Consider the following 18,909-nt stretch of genomic DNA (forward strand, 5'->3'; position numbering starts at 1 on the left):
TTTGAACCTAGAGTGGGGGCGGCTGCGTGTTTCCGGAAGACGTGGCGGCTCTCGCCTGGGCTGCTTCCCGGCTTCGTTCTCTCCACTTCGCTGCACACCCAGGGCGCTCCGAGGTGCTGTTGCCGCCGCCCTCACCTCTGCAGCCATGATCTCGTTAACGGACACACAGAGTAAGCACCTGCCCCGAGGCCCCGCCTCAAGCCCCGCACACACCTTCCTCGGTCTGGGTCTCGCCCGCCTTCCCCTTTGCCTGCCCGGGTCAATGAATGAAGCTCCGCGATGGGGGCGGTGGCCTGCAATACTCAGCTAGGACTGCGGGACCCTGGAGGGCTTCCTGGAGGAGCCGGGTGCTGGACTTGCGGCTGCGGACCTGGCGGGAGGGGAGAGTCAGTGGGGTCTGGGGAGACGCCCGAGCTGGGGAAGGGGAGCTTTCGCCGAGCGCTCGGGGGTCGCGCCGCTCTCACTCTCAGGAAGATGGGCGCTTTGTTCCTGCGGGCGGCCGCTAGAGAAAGTTTGATGCGCGATGCCAGCGGCCCACTCTTGGGGATATTTTTGCACTTGACATACTTGGGGTCCTCTACAAGTTACTGCTGGTGGTTTGGAGGCCGTGTTTTAAATGTCATCCATGATAGGCTCTTTTTGGAAATGTGCTTACGCTTAAATATTTTGAGTATTTGCTTTTTGCCACCAGTGGAAGCAACCTTTTAAAAATCCCTTGAAATAGCTTCACTTTTCTATCGGCTGCTGTCTTCCCAATCGTAAACTTTGTGTTCAGTTAAACGACTTCTTTCGTTAATATTGTATTTTGTGCTTTGCGGTATGTTTTATTATTTTAGCATCTTTCTGTCTGCCACTGAGTTCTCCAGCCTATCTTATCTCTAAGATTCATATTGCTGTCTGTTTCCTTTCAATATAAAATTTCCCTTTCAATATAAAATATAAAAGGGGTAGTTTTCTACCCCTTTTTGTCAGTGTTAATAATTTTGTATTTACGTATCTGCCACCCCTGTGCTTCCTGTCTTTTGATGGTAGTGATAGTCTTTTTAATCTCACTTTATCTGCCATGCCTTTTTTTTTTTTATTCTGTATAACTTACTTGAATTTTAAAGATTTTTAAGAATTTAACAGTCTGTTGGAATAAAAAATAGAACTTCCTTTAAAAATGGCTTATTTTAAAGTGAAGTCGTAAGGTTTGGATTCAAGTCTTGACTAAGTTGAACTTCACCAAGCTTCTTATAACTCCTGCACACACTGCCACCCCAGGAAGGGTCCCTCCCTTCCTCAGATTGAACTGGGTCTGCACTGTGAGTGCCCATTTTGGTGTATCTGTTCTGATCAGATATAGAGTCCTTTTCTGTTTCTAGGTTTTTATGTTTGGGTTGGTTTTTTTGTTTTGGTTTGGTTTGGTTTAGTGTTATAATAAAACTACCTATTATATAAAAGCATCTTATATCAGTTTACCATGTGCTTTCATGTAAAATGTTTTCTTTAGTTCTAAAAGCCTTGTAAAGCAAAGAAGAATATATCTCTTGTATAAATTAAAGAAGGCTCAAAAGAAATCCAGTGTATAATCATGAGGAAAGCAAGAGAAACAAGACTTGATCCCAGGTCTGCAGACTCAAAAATCTTTGTTCTTTTCACTGTATCCTGCTAGCATCTAAGAAGACTTGATGTTAAGTTTATTTGAAATCTATCTTAGAGGGATGAAATTTTCCCATAGCAAAAAATAGTTTCAACAGTAGATATTTATTCTTTAGAATTATGCATTGATTTTTTGAGAGATTGGGTAGAATATTCAGAGCCTATTTTTGTTATGAGGCAGAACTCTGGTCCTCTTGACTGAAACCCAGAATTTAGCAGAATACTACACATAAATTGCTAGAATTTATTTCTAATAGTACTACTAATTACTCAGAGGAGGTACTTGATCTTTGCGTAGTTTTCCTATCTGTTAATACTCCTGTCTGAGTCTGTGATTATTACATATATATATTATTTACTTACCCTGTGCATATAGATTCTCCTAATTTACATCCTTCCAAAAACCAGAACGAGGGGGTTGGGTTGGAATATGGGCAGAATAGGCAGCATTCTCCTCACTTCATTACAGTGATGAAGAGGACGAAATTAAACTCTTTGCTGCTCATTTGCTGAATATTTTAAATAGATAATGGATGAGAATACAAAATGATTAGTGGACCAAAAGCTCTTTGGATTTCAACTGGTGTTTGTGTGTGTGTTCAACTGTAGGAATTGGCCATCATTCAAGTGACTTACCAAGATTAGTCTGGGATCCCCATTCTGGGAGACAGTGATCAAGTACTAGTCATAGTAAAAAAGCAGTTCATGACTTTTTAAGGGAATTCTATAATCCCTTCCAGTACCCTGCCCCGCAAAAAACCCACAAAATTTATTGAGGAGGCTGGAGTGGGGCAGTTGCCATGCTACCTCTAAAGCTTTACTTCATTATGTAACATTGCCTAAATTCTACCATGATGTTGAGTTGAGTTTTTATTATAACATTTTCTCTTTTTGAAAGGGCATAGACAGCGCTTCCTTGAAATGTCTTAAATAAGAAATCAAAGTGCTAAGGTGATTGTCATTGGACTAAGAATATCTCTACTTATCCAATTTCTACAATAAGCTTTTGATTTTAGATAAATTACTTTTATTAGATTTTTTAAATTAGATTGTGCTTTAAAAATACACATATCTGTGTGCATGTGCACATGCATGCATGCACATGGGCAAGAAGAATGAAATTTTAATAATGCACAAGAAAATACATTTATTTTCAGTCAGTTCAGTTGCTCAGTGGTGTCCGACTCTTTGCAACCCCATGGACTGCAGCACGCCAGGCTTCCCTGTCCATCACCAACTCTGAGAGCTTACTCAAACTCATGTCCATTGAGTCAGTGATGCCATCCAACCATCTCATCCTCTGTCGTCCCCTTCTCCTCCTGCATTCAGTCTTTCCCAGCATCAGGGTCTTTTCAGATGAGTCAGTTCTTCTCATCATATGGCCAGAGGATTGGAGTTTCAGCCTCAGCATCAGTCCTTCCAATGAATATTCAACTGATTTCCTTTAGGATTGACTGGTTGGATCTCCTTGCAGTCCAAGGGACTCTTGAGAGTCTTCTCCAACACCACAGTTCAAAAGCATCAGTTCTTTGGCACTCAGCTTTCTTTAGTCCAACTCTCACATCCATACATGACTACTGGAAAAACCATACCTTTGACTAGATGGACCTTTGTTGGCAAAGTAATATCTCTGCTTTTTAATATGCTGTCTAGGTTGGTCATAACTTTTCTTCCAAAGAGCAAGCGTCTTTTAATTTCGTGGCTGCAGTCACCATCTGCAGTGATTTTGGAGCCCAAGAAAATAAAGTCTGTAACTACTTCCATTGTTTCCCCATCTATTTGCCATGAAATGATGGGACCAGATGCCATGATCTTAGTTTTCTGAATGTTGAGCTTTAAGCCAACTTTTTCACTCTCTTTCACTTTCATCAAGAGGCTCTTTAGTTCTTCTTCACTTTCTGCCATAAGGGTGGTGTCATCTGCATATCTGAGGTTACTGATATTTCTCCTGGCAATCTTGATTCCAGCTTGTGCTTTATCCAGTCCAGTGTTTCCCATGATGTACTCTGCATATAAGTTAAATAAGCAGGGTGACAATATACAGCCTTGACATACTCCTTTTCTGATTTGGAACCAGTCTGTTGTTCCATGTCCAGTTCTAACTGTTGCTTCTTGACCTGCATACGGATTTCTCAGGAGGCAGGTCAGGTAGTCTGGTATTCCCATCCCATGTGGGCAACTTAAGACTCAGATTAGTAACTCATCCTTAATCACAGAAACTGCAGATGTGTGTGTATGGAGGGGGACTGGTGTTGGGTGGGAGGGGAGTGGGTGGGGTTTGGCTAGATTCAAATCTAGTCTTGAGGCTCCACAGTTTATAACTATAACTTGGGAACTGAAACATTCCACTGCTTTACCCAGTGCAGTCCAGCAAGAGAGGGTTGCCTCTAACATTTTTGCCAAAACAGTAGCAGGTTATTGCCAAATAGTCGCTCATGTGAATGGGTCAAAAGGCTCAAACTGCTTCGCTGTTCCATTTTCTCCCCTCCAGTTCTTCCCTAAGCCTATGTATTCACAAGCCCTCTGGTTATTAAAGCACTACTTGGAGCTGCCCTCTCACCATCAGAATCAAACCCAGTAAAATAAACATGCTGTTCATGCTGAACAGCGAGGCCAGTTTGAGTCTTTGGCACATTCAAATTAGGGACTATATGGCAATAACCTGCCGGTGTTTCGGCAGAAATGTTAGCGGCAACCCACTGTTACTGGACTGTACTGGGTAAAGCAGTGGAATGTTTCGGTTCCCGTGATATAGTTATAAGCTGTGGAGCCTCAAGACTAGATTTGAATTCCAGCCAAACCCCACACACTTCCCTCCCACTCAGCACCCGTCCCCCTCCACACACACCCATATTTGCCGATTCTGTGATCAAGGATGAGTTACTAATCTGTCTTAAGTTGCCCACATGAAACATGGAGCCAGTAATACTTTTTAACCCCCCAGTTTTGCCAAAGGAATTAGGACATTTGTTTAGACATCTCATGGCTCAGACAGTAAAGCGTCTGTCTGCAATGCAGGATCGATCCCTGGGTCGGGAAGATCCCCTAGAGAAGGAAATGGCAGCCCACTCCAGTACTCTTGCCTGGAAAATCCCATGGATGGAGGAGCCTGGGAGGCTACAGTCCATGGGGTTGCAAAGAGTCGGACACGACTGAGCAATGTCACTTTCACTTTCATTCGTTAAATGTAAAACCATATACATGGTCTTTCTTTTTCACTGCAGTTTTTAATAACATACCTGACATTATGTTAGTAACAAGCTGATTATATTAAACTTAAATCACCTAAAGATGCTTCTCCCAGAAGTTCAGCATACCCCAATACCCTTGAGTTTCATTTAATCTGATGTATTTAACTGGGGGGAGGGGGATCCTTTGGGAAGCAGTATGGCATGATGGTTAAGCACAGGGACTTTGGATTCGAATAGACCTGAGTTCAAATGCTTAACCAGGTGTGTGACTTTGGGCAAATGAAGTCAATTCTCTAAACCTCAGTTTCCTCCGTCTCTAAGATACTGTAATGATACCTACCTTGCAATATTACTGGGAGAATTAAGTTCAGTAAGAGATGTGAAGCACTTCATAAAGGCCAATTCATGGTAAATTCTCAGCATATAGTATGTTTGTTGCCATATAATTTCCTTTCTGAAGAACAAACATCTCAACATGTCTATGTTATCGTTAGGACAACTTGTGAAAAAAATAGAAATGGGTTGTATTTAAGTAACCGTGAACTTCCTGATGTTCAAGCTGGTTTTAGAAAAGGCAGAGGAACCAGAGATCAAATTGCCAACATCCGCTGGATCATGGAAAAAGCAAGAGAGTTCCAGAAGAACATCTATTTCTGCTTTATTGACTATGCCAAAACCTTTGACTGTGTGGATCACAATAAACTGTGGAAAATTCTGAAAGAGATGGGAATACCAGACCACCTGATCTGCCTCTTGAGAAATTTGTATGCAGGTCAGGAAGCAACTGACCTGGACATGGAACTGGACCTGGACAAGTTAGAACTGGACATGGAACAATAGACTGGTTCCAAATAGGAAAAGGAGTGCATCAAGGCTGTATATTGTCACCCTGCTTATTTAACTTATATGCAGAGTACATCATGAGAAACGCTGGACTGGAAGAAACACAAGCTGGAATCAAGATTGCCGGGAGAAATGTCAATAACCTCAGATATGCAGATGACACCACCCTTATGGCAGAAAGTGAAGAGGAACTAAAAAGCCTCTTGATGAAGGTGAAAGAGGAGAGTGAAAAAAAGTTGGCTTAAAGCTCAACACTCAGAAGACGAAGATCATGGCATCCGGTCCCATCACTTCATGGGAAATAGATGGGGAAACAGTGGAAACAGTATCAGACTTTATTTTTTTGGTCTCCAAAATCACTGCAGATGGTGACTGCAGCCATGAAATTAAAAGACGCTTGCTCCTTGGAAGGAAAGTTATAACCAACCTAGATAGCATATTCAAAAGCAGGGACATTACTTTGCCAACAAAGGTTCGTCTAGTCCAGGCTATGGTTTTTCCTGTGATCATGTATGGATGTGAGAGTTGGACTGTGAAGAAGGCTGAGCACCGAAGAATTGATGCTTTTGAACTGTGGTGTTGGAGAAGACTCTTGAGAGTCCCTTGGACTGCAAGGAGATCCAACCAGTCCATTCTGAAGGAGATCAGCCCTGGGATTTCTTTGGAAGGAATGATGCTAAAGCTGAAACTCCAGTACTTTGGCCACCTCATGTGAAGAGTTGACTCATTGGAAAAGACTCTGATGCTGGGAGGGATTGGGGGCAGGAGGAGAAGGGGACAACAGAAGATGAGATGGCTGGATGGCGTCACTGACTCGATGGACGTGAGTCTGGGTGAACTGCGGGAGTTGGGGATAGACAGGGAGGCCTGGCGTGCTGCGATTCATGGGGTCGCAAAGAGTCGGACACGACTGAACTGAACTGAACTAAGTAAGTAACCCAGCTGCCAGTGATTAAATCTTAACTACTAAATAGTTATTTAATGGATTGTTACTTGCTCATTTGTCCATATTTTTCTCTCAGAAATTATGTCTGACATCTGTATAGGTATTTTGGTAAGTTCTCCTGAAGCATTTAAGCATGAAAGTATCAGCCTCCAACTTTCTCAAGAATTTATGTCCATGGTATACACTTTCCAGTGTATTTATGGACAGGTACTTTGCTGACAAAGGTCCATACAGTCAAAGCTATGATTTTTCCAGTAGTCTTGTATGGATGTGAGAGTTGGACCATAAAGAAAGCTGAGCGGCACCGAAGAATTGATGCTTTTCAAATGTGGTGTTGGAGAAGACTCTTGAGAGTCCCTTGGACTGTAAGCAGATCAAACCAGTCAGTCCTAAAGGAAATCAGTCCTGAATATTCATTGAAAGGACTGATGCTGAAGCTTCAATACTTTGGCCACTTGATGCTAAGAGCCAGCTCATTGGAAAAGACCCTGATGCTGGGAAAGATTGAAGCCTGGAGGAAAACAGGGACGACAGAGGATGAGATGGTTGGATGGCATCACCGACTCGATGGATATGTGTTTGAGTAGGCTCCGGGAGTTGGTGGTGGACAGGGAAGCCTGGTGTGCTGCAGTCCACAGGGTCGCAAAGAGTCGGACACAACTGAGTGACTGAACTGGACTGAATCTGAATTCTTTTAGTCTAACTCTCAGAGAAAAAGGTAGCTGGAATGGGAGGCAGTCATTAACTGTAAATTGAAGTGAAGGATGTTGAAGAAGACAAATGTAAATTTTTAACTCATTGGAACATTTTACATGGCCTAAATTTTTAAGGAGCTGTGACTTAGATTTCAGCTTGCTGGAGCTGAGGTAACAGATCAGAAATCACTACTGCGTATATAAAATTGTATTTCCCAAAATATGGCAGTTTCAGTTCAGATCCATTATTTTCTACAGGTAGTGCTGCTAGGTAAAGTAAGGATTGATGACTGTTTTCCTGCAAGCAAAACTAAAATGAGCAAGGAAGTAATTACATGGATTGTGCTTTGTACAATTAACAGACTAGTGCAACTGTAACCATAAAAAGTTGAGACTCTTCAGAAGTACAGATAAGTCTAGGGAATGTAGAGGTAATAAAATCATTAGTTTTATATAAAGAGTAGCAGAGCCTTAAAAGCTTATACTTTCCACTACTCTATACTCAGTCCCTAGAACAGTTGCCAACATCTAGGAGTTGATCAACAATTTTTTGTTTCTGAGTGAAGAAGTAAAGACCCAGAATGTTAATATTAGGTAAAACAGTGTTGGAGACATGGTTTTAGGACTCAGACTAAATGTGTGAATAGGTGCATAGTTGAGAGAGACTTATAGTAGATAAATGCATAATAAACCATCAGGAAGTCAAAGTGATGCCTCACCTTCTGAATATTAACTTTTAGAGGAGACAGCTACTTCATTCTCAGAATCTCTCGTGTTGCCATTGTGAGAAGCAACGCATAATAGAGTGAAGTCTGTTGTACTGACGTCCTGTAGCATTTCTGGTAGGTTAAGCATTTTAAGAAGAAACTGCAGGTCTTGTGCATATAAACACTAGTCCTGGAACATAAAAGGAGAAGAGGGGACAAAGTACAAGTAAACCCATATACTTATGTCTGCAGCCAGAAGGTTTCTTGGGAGGAAAAAAATACATAACCAAAGGTTTAGAATCCTGATTCATCTTTCTCTATTATGGGTATGTTTGTGAGAAGTCCTCTGTTTCGTATAAGGAGCAGAAATTCTTAACTCATTTTAAATTTGAGAGTAATTTTCTGATGTTAATTTAATTTGTTATAGTTTATAAAGAATTTCATTATAAGTTAACCTGCAGTGTTGGGACCCATGTTTCCTTATCAGTCAAAAGAAAAACTGAACAATCTTTCCTAGTTTACAGGAATCTGAATGTAACTTTACTTTTGCTCTACCCTTAACTGTATGACTTATGTTGCAGAAATTGGAATGGGATTAACAGGATTTGGAGTGTTCTTCTTATTCTTTGGAATGATCCTCTTTTTTGACAAAGCACTACTGGCTATTGGAAATGTGAGTGTTTCAACATATATTTTAACTACATTCATAATGAAATTTTAACTTAATACAAATGAATTATTGCCAGCTGTAAAACCAGGGGAAGATAATTCACTGTTACTCATATGAAGATTCCTGTTACATTTTCTGTTTCCATCAGGAATGAAACTTGCAAGCTTACTGTTTAAATAAAAGGTAAACACTTAATGAGGTTTTCTAATCCCATAACTGCTTGGTTAAATATTTTGATATGTGATTTACAATAGAGTAAAATCAAGACTACCTCTGAGTAGTTCAAAGTAGATGACTTCAAAGCCCCATGTCTTGGTAAATTTGTTAATGTTGTTTTGACTTGAAATATCTGAGATTTAAAATTTACCTCAATAGCATAAGATGAAGAGTTTTTTAAAACCACTTCAACCTTTAAAATATATACCTCTATGAATAATTGGCTTGCTAAGAAAGGTGTGTATATTGTTTATTTGGAATGTATACTCTTTTGTATGGTGAAGGCTCTGCAAGAGCCCTAGAAATTAGTAACCCTCTTAAAAAAAGTGTTAGTTGCTCACTCATGTCCAACTCTTAGTGCCCCCGTGGTCTGTAGCCAGGGTCCTCTGTCCATGGATTTCTCCAGGCAAGACTACTGGAGTTGGTTGCCATGCCCTTCTCCAGGGGATCTTCCCAACCCAGGGATTTACCGTCTGAGCCCCCAGGGAAGCCCAGTAACCCTCCTAAGAGGGCAGTAAAGTCATTGAGTAAGGATGGAATAGTTTTGAAGTGTATATTAACATTGGGCTTTTAATTGGACATTGGAAAATATAAAGGATAACAAAATTGTTCAGAATTAATGTTTTAATAAACAGTAACATTAACAGTGTTGGCATCTCAGAATGTCAAACTTAAACATTAGGCTTAATAAATATTTGTGTGAAATATTTTTCCCCAAAGTACAGTAATGAAGAAAGGCAAGTGTTTGGGAATAAAACCTGGGAGAAAACAAGTTTTTAGTTGACCACCGTCTCTTGTCCATTGTCTGAAAACATACAGAATATATTTGAGAAGGCACAGCTGTGTTTCATATCAGCTGCTCCCAGACTTCTGGAATTAATAAAACTAGGATCTTCCTCCTGGGTTTGTGTGATTTCTTCTACTACCAAATGGGCCATGTCAGGTTTTCACCCATCTGTAGGAACTGCTGTCAGTCCTGATAAAAGTTTTCAGAACCAGGAGTCCCTTCAGTTGATACTTTACAGGCACCTACTCTCTTTCACCTTGCGGCTCATCTTGTTAATAGACAAAGCTCTCACCATCTAGCTAAACCTGGGGAAACCACCACAGGTGCAGACACCCGTGGGCAATGCCTCATTTGTCTTTCCTTCTCTTTTCTTCATCTGATCATAACAGAAGAGGGCTGAGCAGAGAGGGATGTAACTACCACTTCAACATGGTTCTGCCTCTTGTGTGCATCGGTGGCCTTCTCTGGCCAGTTGGCCACATTAAAACACACATGTCTTAAACATTTATCGTATTTAGCTTTGACCTTCCTTTTCAAGCATGTACAATGCATTTAACTGCTTAACTATGTTGCATTTTCCTTCTCTTGCAGGTTTTATTTGTGGCTGGCTTGGCTTTTGTAATTGGTTTAGAAAGAACATTCAGATTCTTCTTCCAAAAACATAAAATGAAGGCTACAGGATTTTTCCTGGGTGGTGTGTTTGTGGTCCTGATTGGTTGGCCTTTGATAGGCATGATCTTTGAAATTTATGGATTCTTTCTCTTGTTCAGGTAAGTCAACTATTTTATTATTTCAGTAAACCATTATGTCAGATAATTATTACAGAAACCCAGGTGTGTTTATCAAGTGCAGATGATTGCTTGTGTCAGGGTATAAATTAACTTGTAAAGCATTTTCAGTGCTATAAAATTTACTTTGGTGGCATCTTAAGACACTCTGTCTCTGTTTGCTATTTTCATCAACCAACCAGTGATAGATCAATCCAGCGTTTTAACATGTAGAACCTGATACTGCACAGTTATTGCCACTTGATGATGCTTTCTTTAGTGCGTGCAGAAGTTAAAAAATTTTGGACCAAATACATTATGGGAGGTTTTGATCATTTAGTATTTTATGAATGCTGCTTACCAAGTAAATAATAGTATACAATGTGAGAAAACACTTTTAAGTACGGTTGATTAAATTATTTATTCAAGAAAGGTATATCATTTGTCTTCTATCTGCCAAGCACTGTATTGCCCACAGGAAACATAAAAACTAAGTGCCAAATCTGCTTTAAGGAATCTCTCATTTCTGATCCATGAAATAGACTGTACAGGAACTGGTGGGATATAGTAGTAATGTGGTTATAGATGTGCATGCAGAATGTCACAGAGCACAACTAAAGAAGGGATCACATCCAGGGAGAGGGAAGAAATGGTAACTGAATTTTGAAGTTGCTTAAAAGTTCAAAATTTTAACAAAATTTCTTTTTGTGTGGCTAACAGTCGATTTTGGTGATAGAGAATCTGTTTGTTCTAAGACCTTTTCCCCCTCTCCCAGGGGCTTCTTTCCTGTGGTTGTTGGCTTTATTAGAAGAGTGCCAGTCCTTGGATCACTCTTGAACTTACCTGGAATTCGATCGGTAAGTAATCCTATATTTAGCAACATATTTTTTGAACCATTAAAATAAGTGCTCTCTGGGAGAAAGAATGGTTTGGGAGTTTGGGGTTAGCAGATGTAAACTATTATATTTAGAATGGATAAACAACAATATCCTGCTGTATAGCACAGAGAACTATATTCAGCATCCTGCAATAAATCATTACAGAAAAGAATATAAAAAAGAATATACGTATATATATGTATAACTGAATCACTTGGCTTTACAGCAGAAATTAACACAATGTTGTAAATCAACTACAATTTTTAAATTGTTTAAATAAAATAAAAATTTTAAAGATAAATAATTGTTCTCTGATGCTCTTTTTGAATTGATAACATGATTGATATGTTTTTATTATGATATAAACAGTTGCATCACATAAATTGTGGTTACAATGAATAACAATATAATCATTACTAAATCTATAAAATCTGAAATTTGGTTTCACTGTATCCACATTTAATGTTGTTTTCCTTTTTTCATGTGACTTGGATTGCTATGTTACCTTTCTCTTTGAGAGTTCAAAGCACCTTTCAATTAACTTTTATAAGAGCTCTAATTTTAGAAGCAATAATATAAAAGAACACCATTATTTCTTACAAATATGTTCTCTCTTAGACTGTATCACCAAATGGAGTGTGTTGAAACAATTAAATAAAGCATTGTGATACTGAGAGTCAGATGATAAAATTCTGTTCCCAGTTCTGTCCACAGTTAGAACAGTCTTGTCAAATCTGTATCTCCAGGGCAGGCCATCAACTTCTTACAGATGTTTGCAGATTTGCATAGATGCTTCTAGAGATACTCCATAGCATGTATTGAATTCTCAAAGAGCTAAAGGATGGCTTTCCCACCAAGGAATAGGTACCACTGTAAGCCTGATCTCATTTCAATTTTAGAGTCAGAATCTCACAGCTCAGATAACCTAGATATTTGAAGTTACCTTTAGAGAGAAAATGTGCTTTCTCTCCACCTGAATTTGTCATAAAATTCTAATGAATTCATGAGTGCCAGTCACTTATTTGCAATAATATAAAATGTTGGGACCTAGGCTTATAGGGGTATATCCTGATTTCATTTGCATTAATCCCCAAACTCATACAATAGTCACTGTTGTTTATACTTAGAATGTCTTTTGAATGTACTAAAACTTCTAGTTATATAGAGTTGTACTTATTAATCATGTCCCTAATTTAAGAATTCTTCAGTATTTGCATAAATGAACATTCAGTGCTATAAATTTTGTTTTCTACTATTGCTTCATTAAAATAAATAAGCATTTCTTAATATTATTATTTTTTTATTATTAAGTAAAAGTATGAACAGTGATAAAAAAGGGGTAAATGACTGCTACATTTTGATAGTATTGTAGCCACTTGGGTTATGTAACTTAATATCTTCACTAATTACTTTGTTTTAACATCTGTTTGCATCACCATCTGGAATGCTGAAGAAAGCCCAATTGCTTTGTATTTGGGGTGGAGTAATCAAGTAAATAACCACTTACATTACTATGTGTTAAAACTTAAGTTCTGTAATTACCGATTTATGTTGCATCATTAAGTCTCTTTTTAATGTCATTGCCACTTTCAGTCTGAAGTCCAGAATACACATTTAAAGTATTTTTAGTCAATAGCTGTTGTTAATTATTGAACTTAATGGAGCTAAATCTGTTTGTTCAAAGACTACATAGGCCCAGAAGAGATCCACAATAATGGTCAGTTGAAATAATATTATTGGGTTCATTAATGCATGAATGGCTGACATTTCAGCTTTTTTTTTTTTTAATTTTTCTTTTGTTAAGCTAGAAGCGTTAACTTCATTTTATCCAGTTTTTTTAATTCATTGTGTTGCATTTCTCATGTTGCACTTTTAAAGTCATATGTATAACATGTCATGCAAAAACTTGTAGAAAAAAATTTTTTATATACATTTATGTGTCAGAAGATGGTGAGTAGTACTGGATTAGTCATTGTCGGTCATACCTTAAATTTCCACAAATCTTACAAAACTGGGTTTTTTTAATCAACATTTAAAGTGTTGATGTGATATTTTTAAGTGCTCTAGGCTTTCTTTTAACTATCTGTTTTTCTTCTCCTTGCAGTTTGTAGATAAAGTTGGAGAAAGCAACAATATGGTATAACAACCATTGAATTGAAGACTCATTTAAAATATTGTATTATTTATAAAATCCTTTGAAGAATATTCAGCACAAAATTAAATTACCTGAAATAGCTTGTAATGTTCTTTACAGAAGTTTAAAACGTATAGCCTACAAAGTACCAACAACAGTTAACAAAGAAGCGATGAAAACAGGCTTCTAACCAAGTCATCTAAGAGGTCAGCAAGCAAACCGAAGGAGGTGAAATCTATGTTACATGCATATTGAAACTTTTAAAGGCCATGTTTATTATTTTTCCACAGTGTGTGAAACACAGCCATCCTTAGAGGACTGTAATCCCTATTTCTTTCCTTCTTATGTTCAAGATGCAAGCATATCCATAGGCATTTGCTTTTTAGAAGTCTCCACTGCAATGGCAAAAATATTTCCAGTTGCACTGTGTCTCTGAAAATGATGCATGAGTTAGATTGGATTATGTTATTTTAATCTATTAAAACCAGGAAAACCCAGTGTTGATGTATGAATCCCTTTTTTTTTTCTTTTGGTAAGAATATGGTTAAAATAAAACTTTCATGGTTCTTCTGAATCTTAATATTTTAAAACCAGATGAAAATCCGACCTAGATATTCTTTGTTGTAATGTTGCAAAGGTCATTCTTTACTAGCTTACAGTTTCTAAGTTACAGCTCACTCAGCACTTTTTCCTTCAGCAACACACTCTGGAAATCCTGATATTCCTTGGGACTCTCATCTGAGCATCTGTATCTTTCATGACACATGAGCATTTAACAGAAAGCCATCTCGGCCATGAAACAGTCTGTTACAAAGCTTGTTTCACTGAATGGTGTGTTCTTTAAGATACTAAGTGATACAACCCAAGTGAGATTTTTCCATGTCATGATCCAGTTTTTCCTTTTATTTTTTTTAAATTTTAGCAGTGGTTTATTATTTTGCTTTTCATACATTGGAATAACTACTGGTAATTTTTACTTTAACATGTAACACGTTATAAGGTTAAATTTACAGCTGTTTTTTAAAGGGCTGTTCACAGAAGCCAATTTTTCCCTTATTTTCAGCTTTTTCCTAATATAAAAATCAGTATGCATAATGTGTGTTTCATACACTCGCTCTTCATCTTGAATTCGTGGAGAGAATATCTGAGTTCACACGCAAAAGTTACTTTACCATAATTAAACTGGCTATGGTTCTGAAAAACATGACACTACAAAAATGATGTGTTATTTTCTCCCCTGTTGCTGCTCGACGGGCAGTAGGTAGGAAGCTGGGGGTGTTTCCTCAGTAGTAGTTTTCCAGGGAGGCACCCTTTTGTAGAGGTAGGAAGCCATTTCAAGAGTCATAGTACTATTTGTTTTACTACTAATGATTGTACTATTTGCTCATTTTTTTTTAACAGTTGCAAAGCTTTTTAATACATAAAATCATAATTGAAATTTGTGGTTTTTATTTACAAACATGTCTACAAGATACATTATTGCCTATGTTACTAGTAGTTAAGTCTCTTGATGCACAGGGAAGTCCCATCCTTGCTCATCTAAAGAAAGAACGACTTGGTAGATAGTCTTAATGGTTCAGCCTTGTGGATTACTGTCTTTTCGGTACTGGCATTTGATTTATGACATAATCTGTGAACATAGATGATATTGACAAAATGAGACTCCTACCTCAATAGTTCATGGAATGGTAAGAAACCCTTTGTTGTCTAATGTTCTTCAAAAAAGTACTATCCTCACTTGGAGAGTGTCAAATACCTACATACTTGGGGGACTGACTTATATAAGTTGCCCTGTGGGACTCTGTTATACATATTTTTGACTGACCCATATTATTTACAGTGGCTAGATAAGTCTACCTTTTTTTAGAGCAAGAACAGTATCTGTTAATGTAAGGAGCATCTGTATTATTTAACTCCCTTGTAGACATGAATTTCTATCAAAATGTTCTTTGCACTGTAGCAGAGATCTCTTTTTCAACAATCTTGTTTCAGAAAACATGATTAGACAGAAGTGTATAAAAGATGTGATAATCTCCCAATCAGAATGAGAGGCTTGGAGCAGTTTTCAGTTTTATCAAATGTGAGTTTGGGACTGCTTGGCAGCATTGTATGTTTCTTAGAACCATTGATGAGGCTCTACTTTTAAACATAACTTGTTTTCTGACAGAAAACACTGTACATCATATTGTTTCTTCCTTTCCAAAATTAGTCTTCTGTCTGTGACAAAAAAAAAAAGCATCAGTTATTGCGATAAAGGTGGAAGAAAAGGTCTAACACTACTTAGCCTTAAGTGTTTCTGGCATTGTTCAAATCTATTTTCTGTAACAGAAACCTATTTGGAATGTTTTTCTTTTCCCCTTATACATTGTAATTCCTGGAATACTGCTGCTGTTAAAAGTCTCACAGATTATATGATCTAACCATTGAATATTGTAAATACACTTGTCTTACTTCTCAATAAAAGGGTACTTTTCTATTAATTGGTGGTTGTCTCAACTTGGGCTGCTAAAACAAAATTCCACAGACCAACTTACACAAGAGATGTTAGTTCTCATGGTTCTGGATTCTGGGAAGTCCAAAATGAAGATCCTGGCAGATTCAGTTCCTGGAGAGGGCCCTCTTTCTAGCTTGCAGACAGCTGCCTTCTTACTATGTCCTCACATGACATAGAAAAAGAGAATGAGCTCTCATCTCTCTTCTAATAAGGACACTAATCCCTTTATGAAGCATCCCATCTTGGTCACCTCATCTAAACTGAACTACCTCCCCATGGCCCACTCCCAGTGCCAGCATATTGGCGGTTGAGTTTTCAATGTATAAGTTTGAAGGGAACAAAACTTCAATCATAACAATGGTCAGATGTATTTTTATTATGAAATTCTAAAAATCGAGCATTGTTCAATAACCCAACTTGTGTTTTAAATTGATGGGGAAACAGTGGAAACAGTGTCAGACTTTATTTTTGGGGGCTCCAAAATCACTGCAGATGGTGATTGCAGCCATGAAATTAAAAGATGCTTGCTCCTTGGAAGGAAAGTTATGACCAACCTAGATAGCATATTCAAAATCAGAGACATTACTTTGCCAACAAAGGTCCGTCTAGCCAAGGCTATGGTTTTTCCAGTGGTCATGTATGGATGTGAGAGTTGGACTGTGAAGAAAGCTGAGCGCCGAAGAATTGATGCTTTTGAACTGTGGTGTTGGAGAAGACTCCTGAGAGTCCCTTGGACTGCAAGGAGATCCAACCAGTCCATTCTAAAGGAGATCAGTCCTGGGTGTTCTTTGGAAGAAGTGATGCTAAAGCTGAAACTCCAGTACTTTGGCCACCTCATGCGAAGAGTTGACTCATTGGAAAAGACCGATGCTGGGAGGGATTGGGGGCAGGAGGAGAAGGGGACGACAGGATGAGATGGCTGGATGGCATTAGCGACAACGGACGTGAGTCTGAGTGAACTCCAGGAGTTGGTGATGGACAGGGAGGCCTGGGGTGCTGCAATTCATGGGGTCGCAAAGAGTCGGACACGACTGAGTGACTGAACTGAACTGAACTGAATATGCAGTTTTCTTTTTTATAGAAGGATCATCACATCTTTCATTTCCAAATTGTTTAATTATAATCAGAAATAGGCTTCAGGTAAAACAAAGTGAGCAGTGAATTTAGAAATTGGTGGAGAAATGCTTAATTTTTTTTCTCAACATGGAAGTAATATATAATATTTAAGTATTCATGACTTAAAGTCACTTAATGGCAGCAGTGTTTTGATCATAAACTTTAGTAAGGCCAAAAGCCACTGGACAAATCTATCAGTTAAGGTACACAATAAGTTTGTTGCATCCGATCATTAAACCACAAATCTTGACTATTGTCTGTTGAACTGCGAGTCTTGAATCCATTATTAAATATCCAGTACGTCTTTCTAATGGTGAAGGACAGGGAGGCCTGGTGTGCTGGAGTCCAAGGGGTCACAAAGGGTCAGACACGACTTAAGGACTAAACAACATCTTTCTAACCTTTTCCTCTGGGCTAAAAGGTTCCAACCTCTGTGTCTGCTTGTATCCATGTAGGAGGTTGGACATAGCATCTGCCCCAGATCCTTCAACTGATACTTTTCCATGGCCTTACCTTTACCAAGACCTGTTAAAAGGTCACCTCTATTTGACTAGGCCAAAACAGCTGGCCCTTCCATGTCCTCTCCTAGATCGTTCCACTTGTTTTGTATTTATATGGTTTTGGGAAAGAGATTCTTGAGCTTCAAAGCTTAAGTAAAGGATGGTAAAAACATTGGCCAATGAGTGGGGAGTTTTATTTTGGATAGTGGGCCTTCTCAGCCCTAAATCTCCTAAAGCTGGTAGCTCTTTGGGGAGTTAACTTCTTCCACCCCTTTATGAGACAACTGGCCTATGGAGCTGACTGGCCTTCACAGAGAATAAAGCCAAAACAAAGTAGGAATTAAACCCAGTGACCTCAACATCCAGTACCAAAATCCTCTATTCTTTCATCAGAGGTAATTTCTATCTTTGAGTATCTTAATAGCCATATTGTCCAGGTAATCTTTCCCAAGATAGGAGCTGTTTGAAAAAGACAAACATCATATGTGATTTCTAAAAAAAAAAAAAAAAATTTGATACAAATGAACTTAATAAAGAAATAGACTCACAGACATTGAAAACAAACTTACAGTTACCAAAGTGGATGGAGTGGGGGGAAGGTAGATAAATGAAGAATTTCAGATTAACAAATACACACTACTATATATAAAATAGATAAACAACGAAGACCTACCGTAGAGCACAGGGAACTATATTCAGGGAACTATATTCAACTATATTTTGAAATAACCTATAATGGAAAAGAATCTGAAAAAGGTTTATATATATATATATATATATATAACTGAGTATTAGTTTGCTGTGCATCTGAAGGGCTTCTCTGGTGGCTCAGACAGTTAAGAATCTGCCTGTAGTACAGGAGACTTAATAGACACTAGTTCGATCCTTGGGTCAGGAAGACCCCCTGGAGAAGCCTGGAGAATTTCCTGAAACTAATATAACCTGCACCCGAAACTAATATAACATTGTTTATAAACTATACTTCCATTCTTAAAATGTATAAATTAAACAATTTTTTTCTAAAGGTAGGCGCTGTTGTGTGTGTGAACACAGTAATCACGGATCTTGTGAGAATGCAGTTTAAACTTTGTGTTGTTTAAGTTGGGCCTGGGCACCCTGAAGTCGACTAGAAGAATTCAGATAACATCAGTGATAGGAGCAAAATTATCTGCATTAAATATGCCTTTTAAAAAAGTTTCAGAGAGAAAAACAAGTATCACGTATTTATGTATATGCAATCTAGAGAAAATGGTATGGGTGAACCTATTTGCAGGGCAGGAAGAAAGACCAGATGTTAAGAAGAAACATGTGGACAGAGGCATAT

At 38.4% G+C, this 18,909-nt stretch overlaps 1 protein-coding gene across 1 annotated transcript; it reads left to right on the top strand.

The window, feature by feature from the left end:
• The first annotated feature begins 13 nt into the window (after positions 1 to 13).
• GOLT1B (golgi transport 1B) lies at positions 14 to 15,955 on the top strand. Its single transcript, XM_005893230.3, has 5 exons — positions 14 to 170; positions 8,605 to 8,696; positions 10,288 to 10,466; positions 11,239 to 11,320; positions 13,446 to 15,955. Exons 1-5 carry the CDS (start codon positions 146 to 148, stop codon positions 13,482 to 13,484), a joined length of 417 nt encoding a protein of 138 aa, XP_005893292.1. The 5' UTR covers positions 14 to 145; the 3' UTR covers positions 13,485 to 15,955.
• The last annotated feature ends 2,954 nt before the right edge of the window (positions 15,956 to 18,909 follow it).

Source organism: Bos mutus, chromosome 5, assembly GCF_027580195.1.
Source record: "Bos mutus isolate GX-2022 chromosome 5, NWIPB_WYAK_1.1, whole genome shotgun sequence".
NCBI classification, from domain to species: Eukaryota; Metazoa; Chordata; class Mammalia; order Artiodactyla; family Bovidae; genus Bos; species Bos mutus.

What these genes read in the sequence shown, in the direction of transcription:
- GOLT1B (XM_005893230.3), top strand. Translation starts at nt 146, where the DNA reads ATGATCTCGTTAACGGACACACAGA. An exon ending in GGATTCTTTCTCTTGTTCAG is followed by an intron (nt 10,467 to 11,238) that starts GTAAGTCAACTA and finishes CCCCTCTCCCAG; the next exon opens with GGGCTTCTTTCCTGTGGTTG. An exon ending in ACTTACCTGGAATTCGATCG is followed by an intron (nt 11,321 to 13,445) that starts GTAAGTAATCCT and finishes TTCTCCTTGCAG; the next exon opens with TTTGTAGATAAAGTTGGAGA.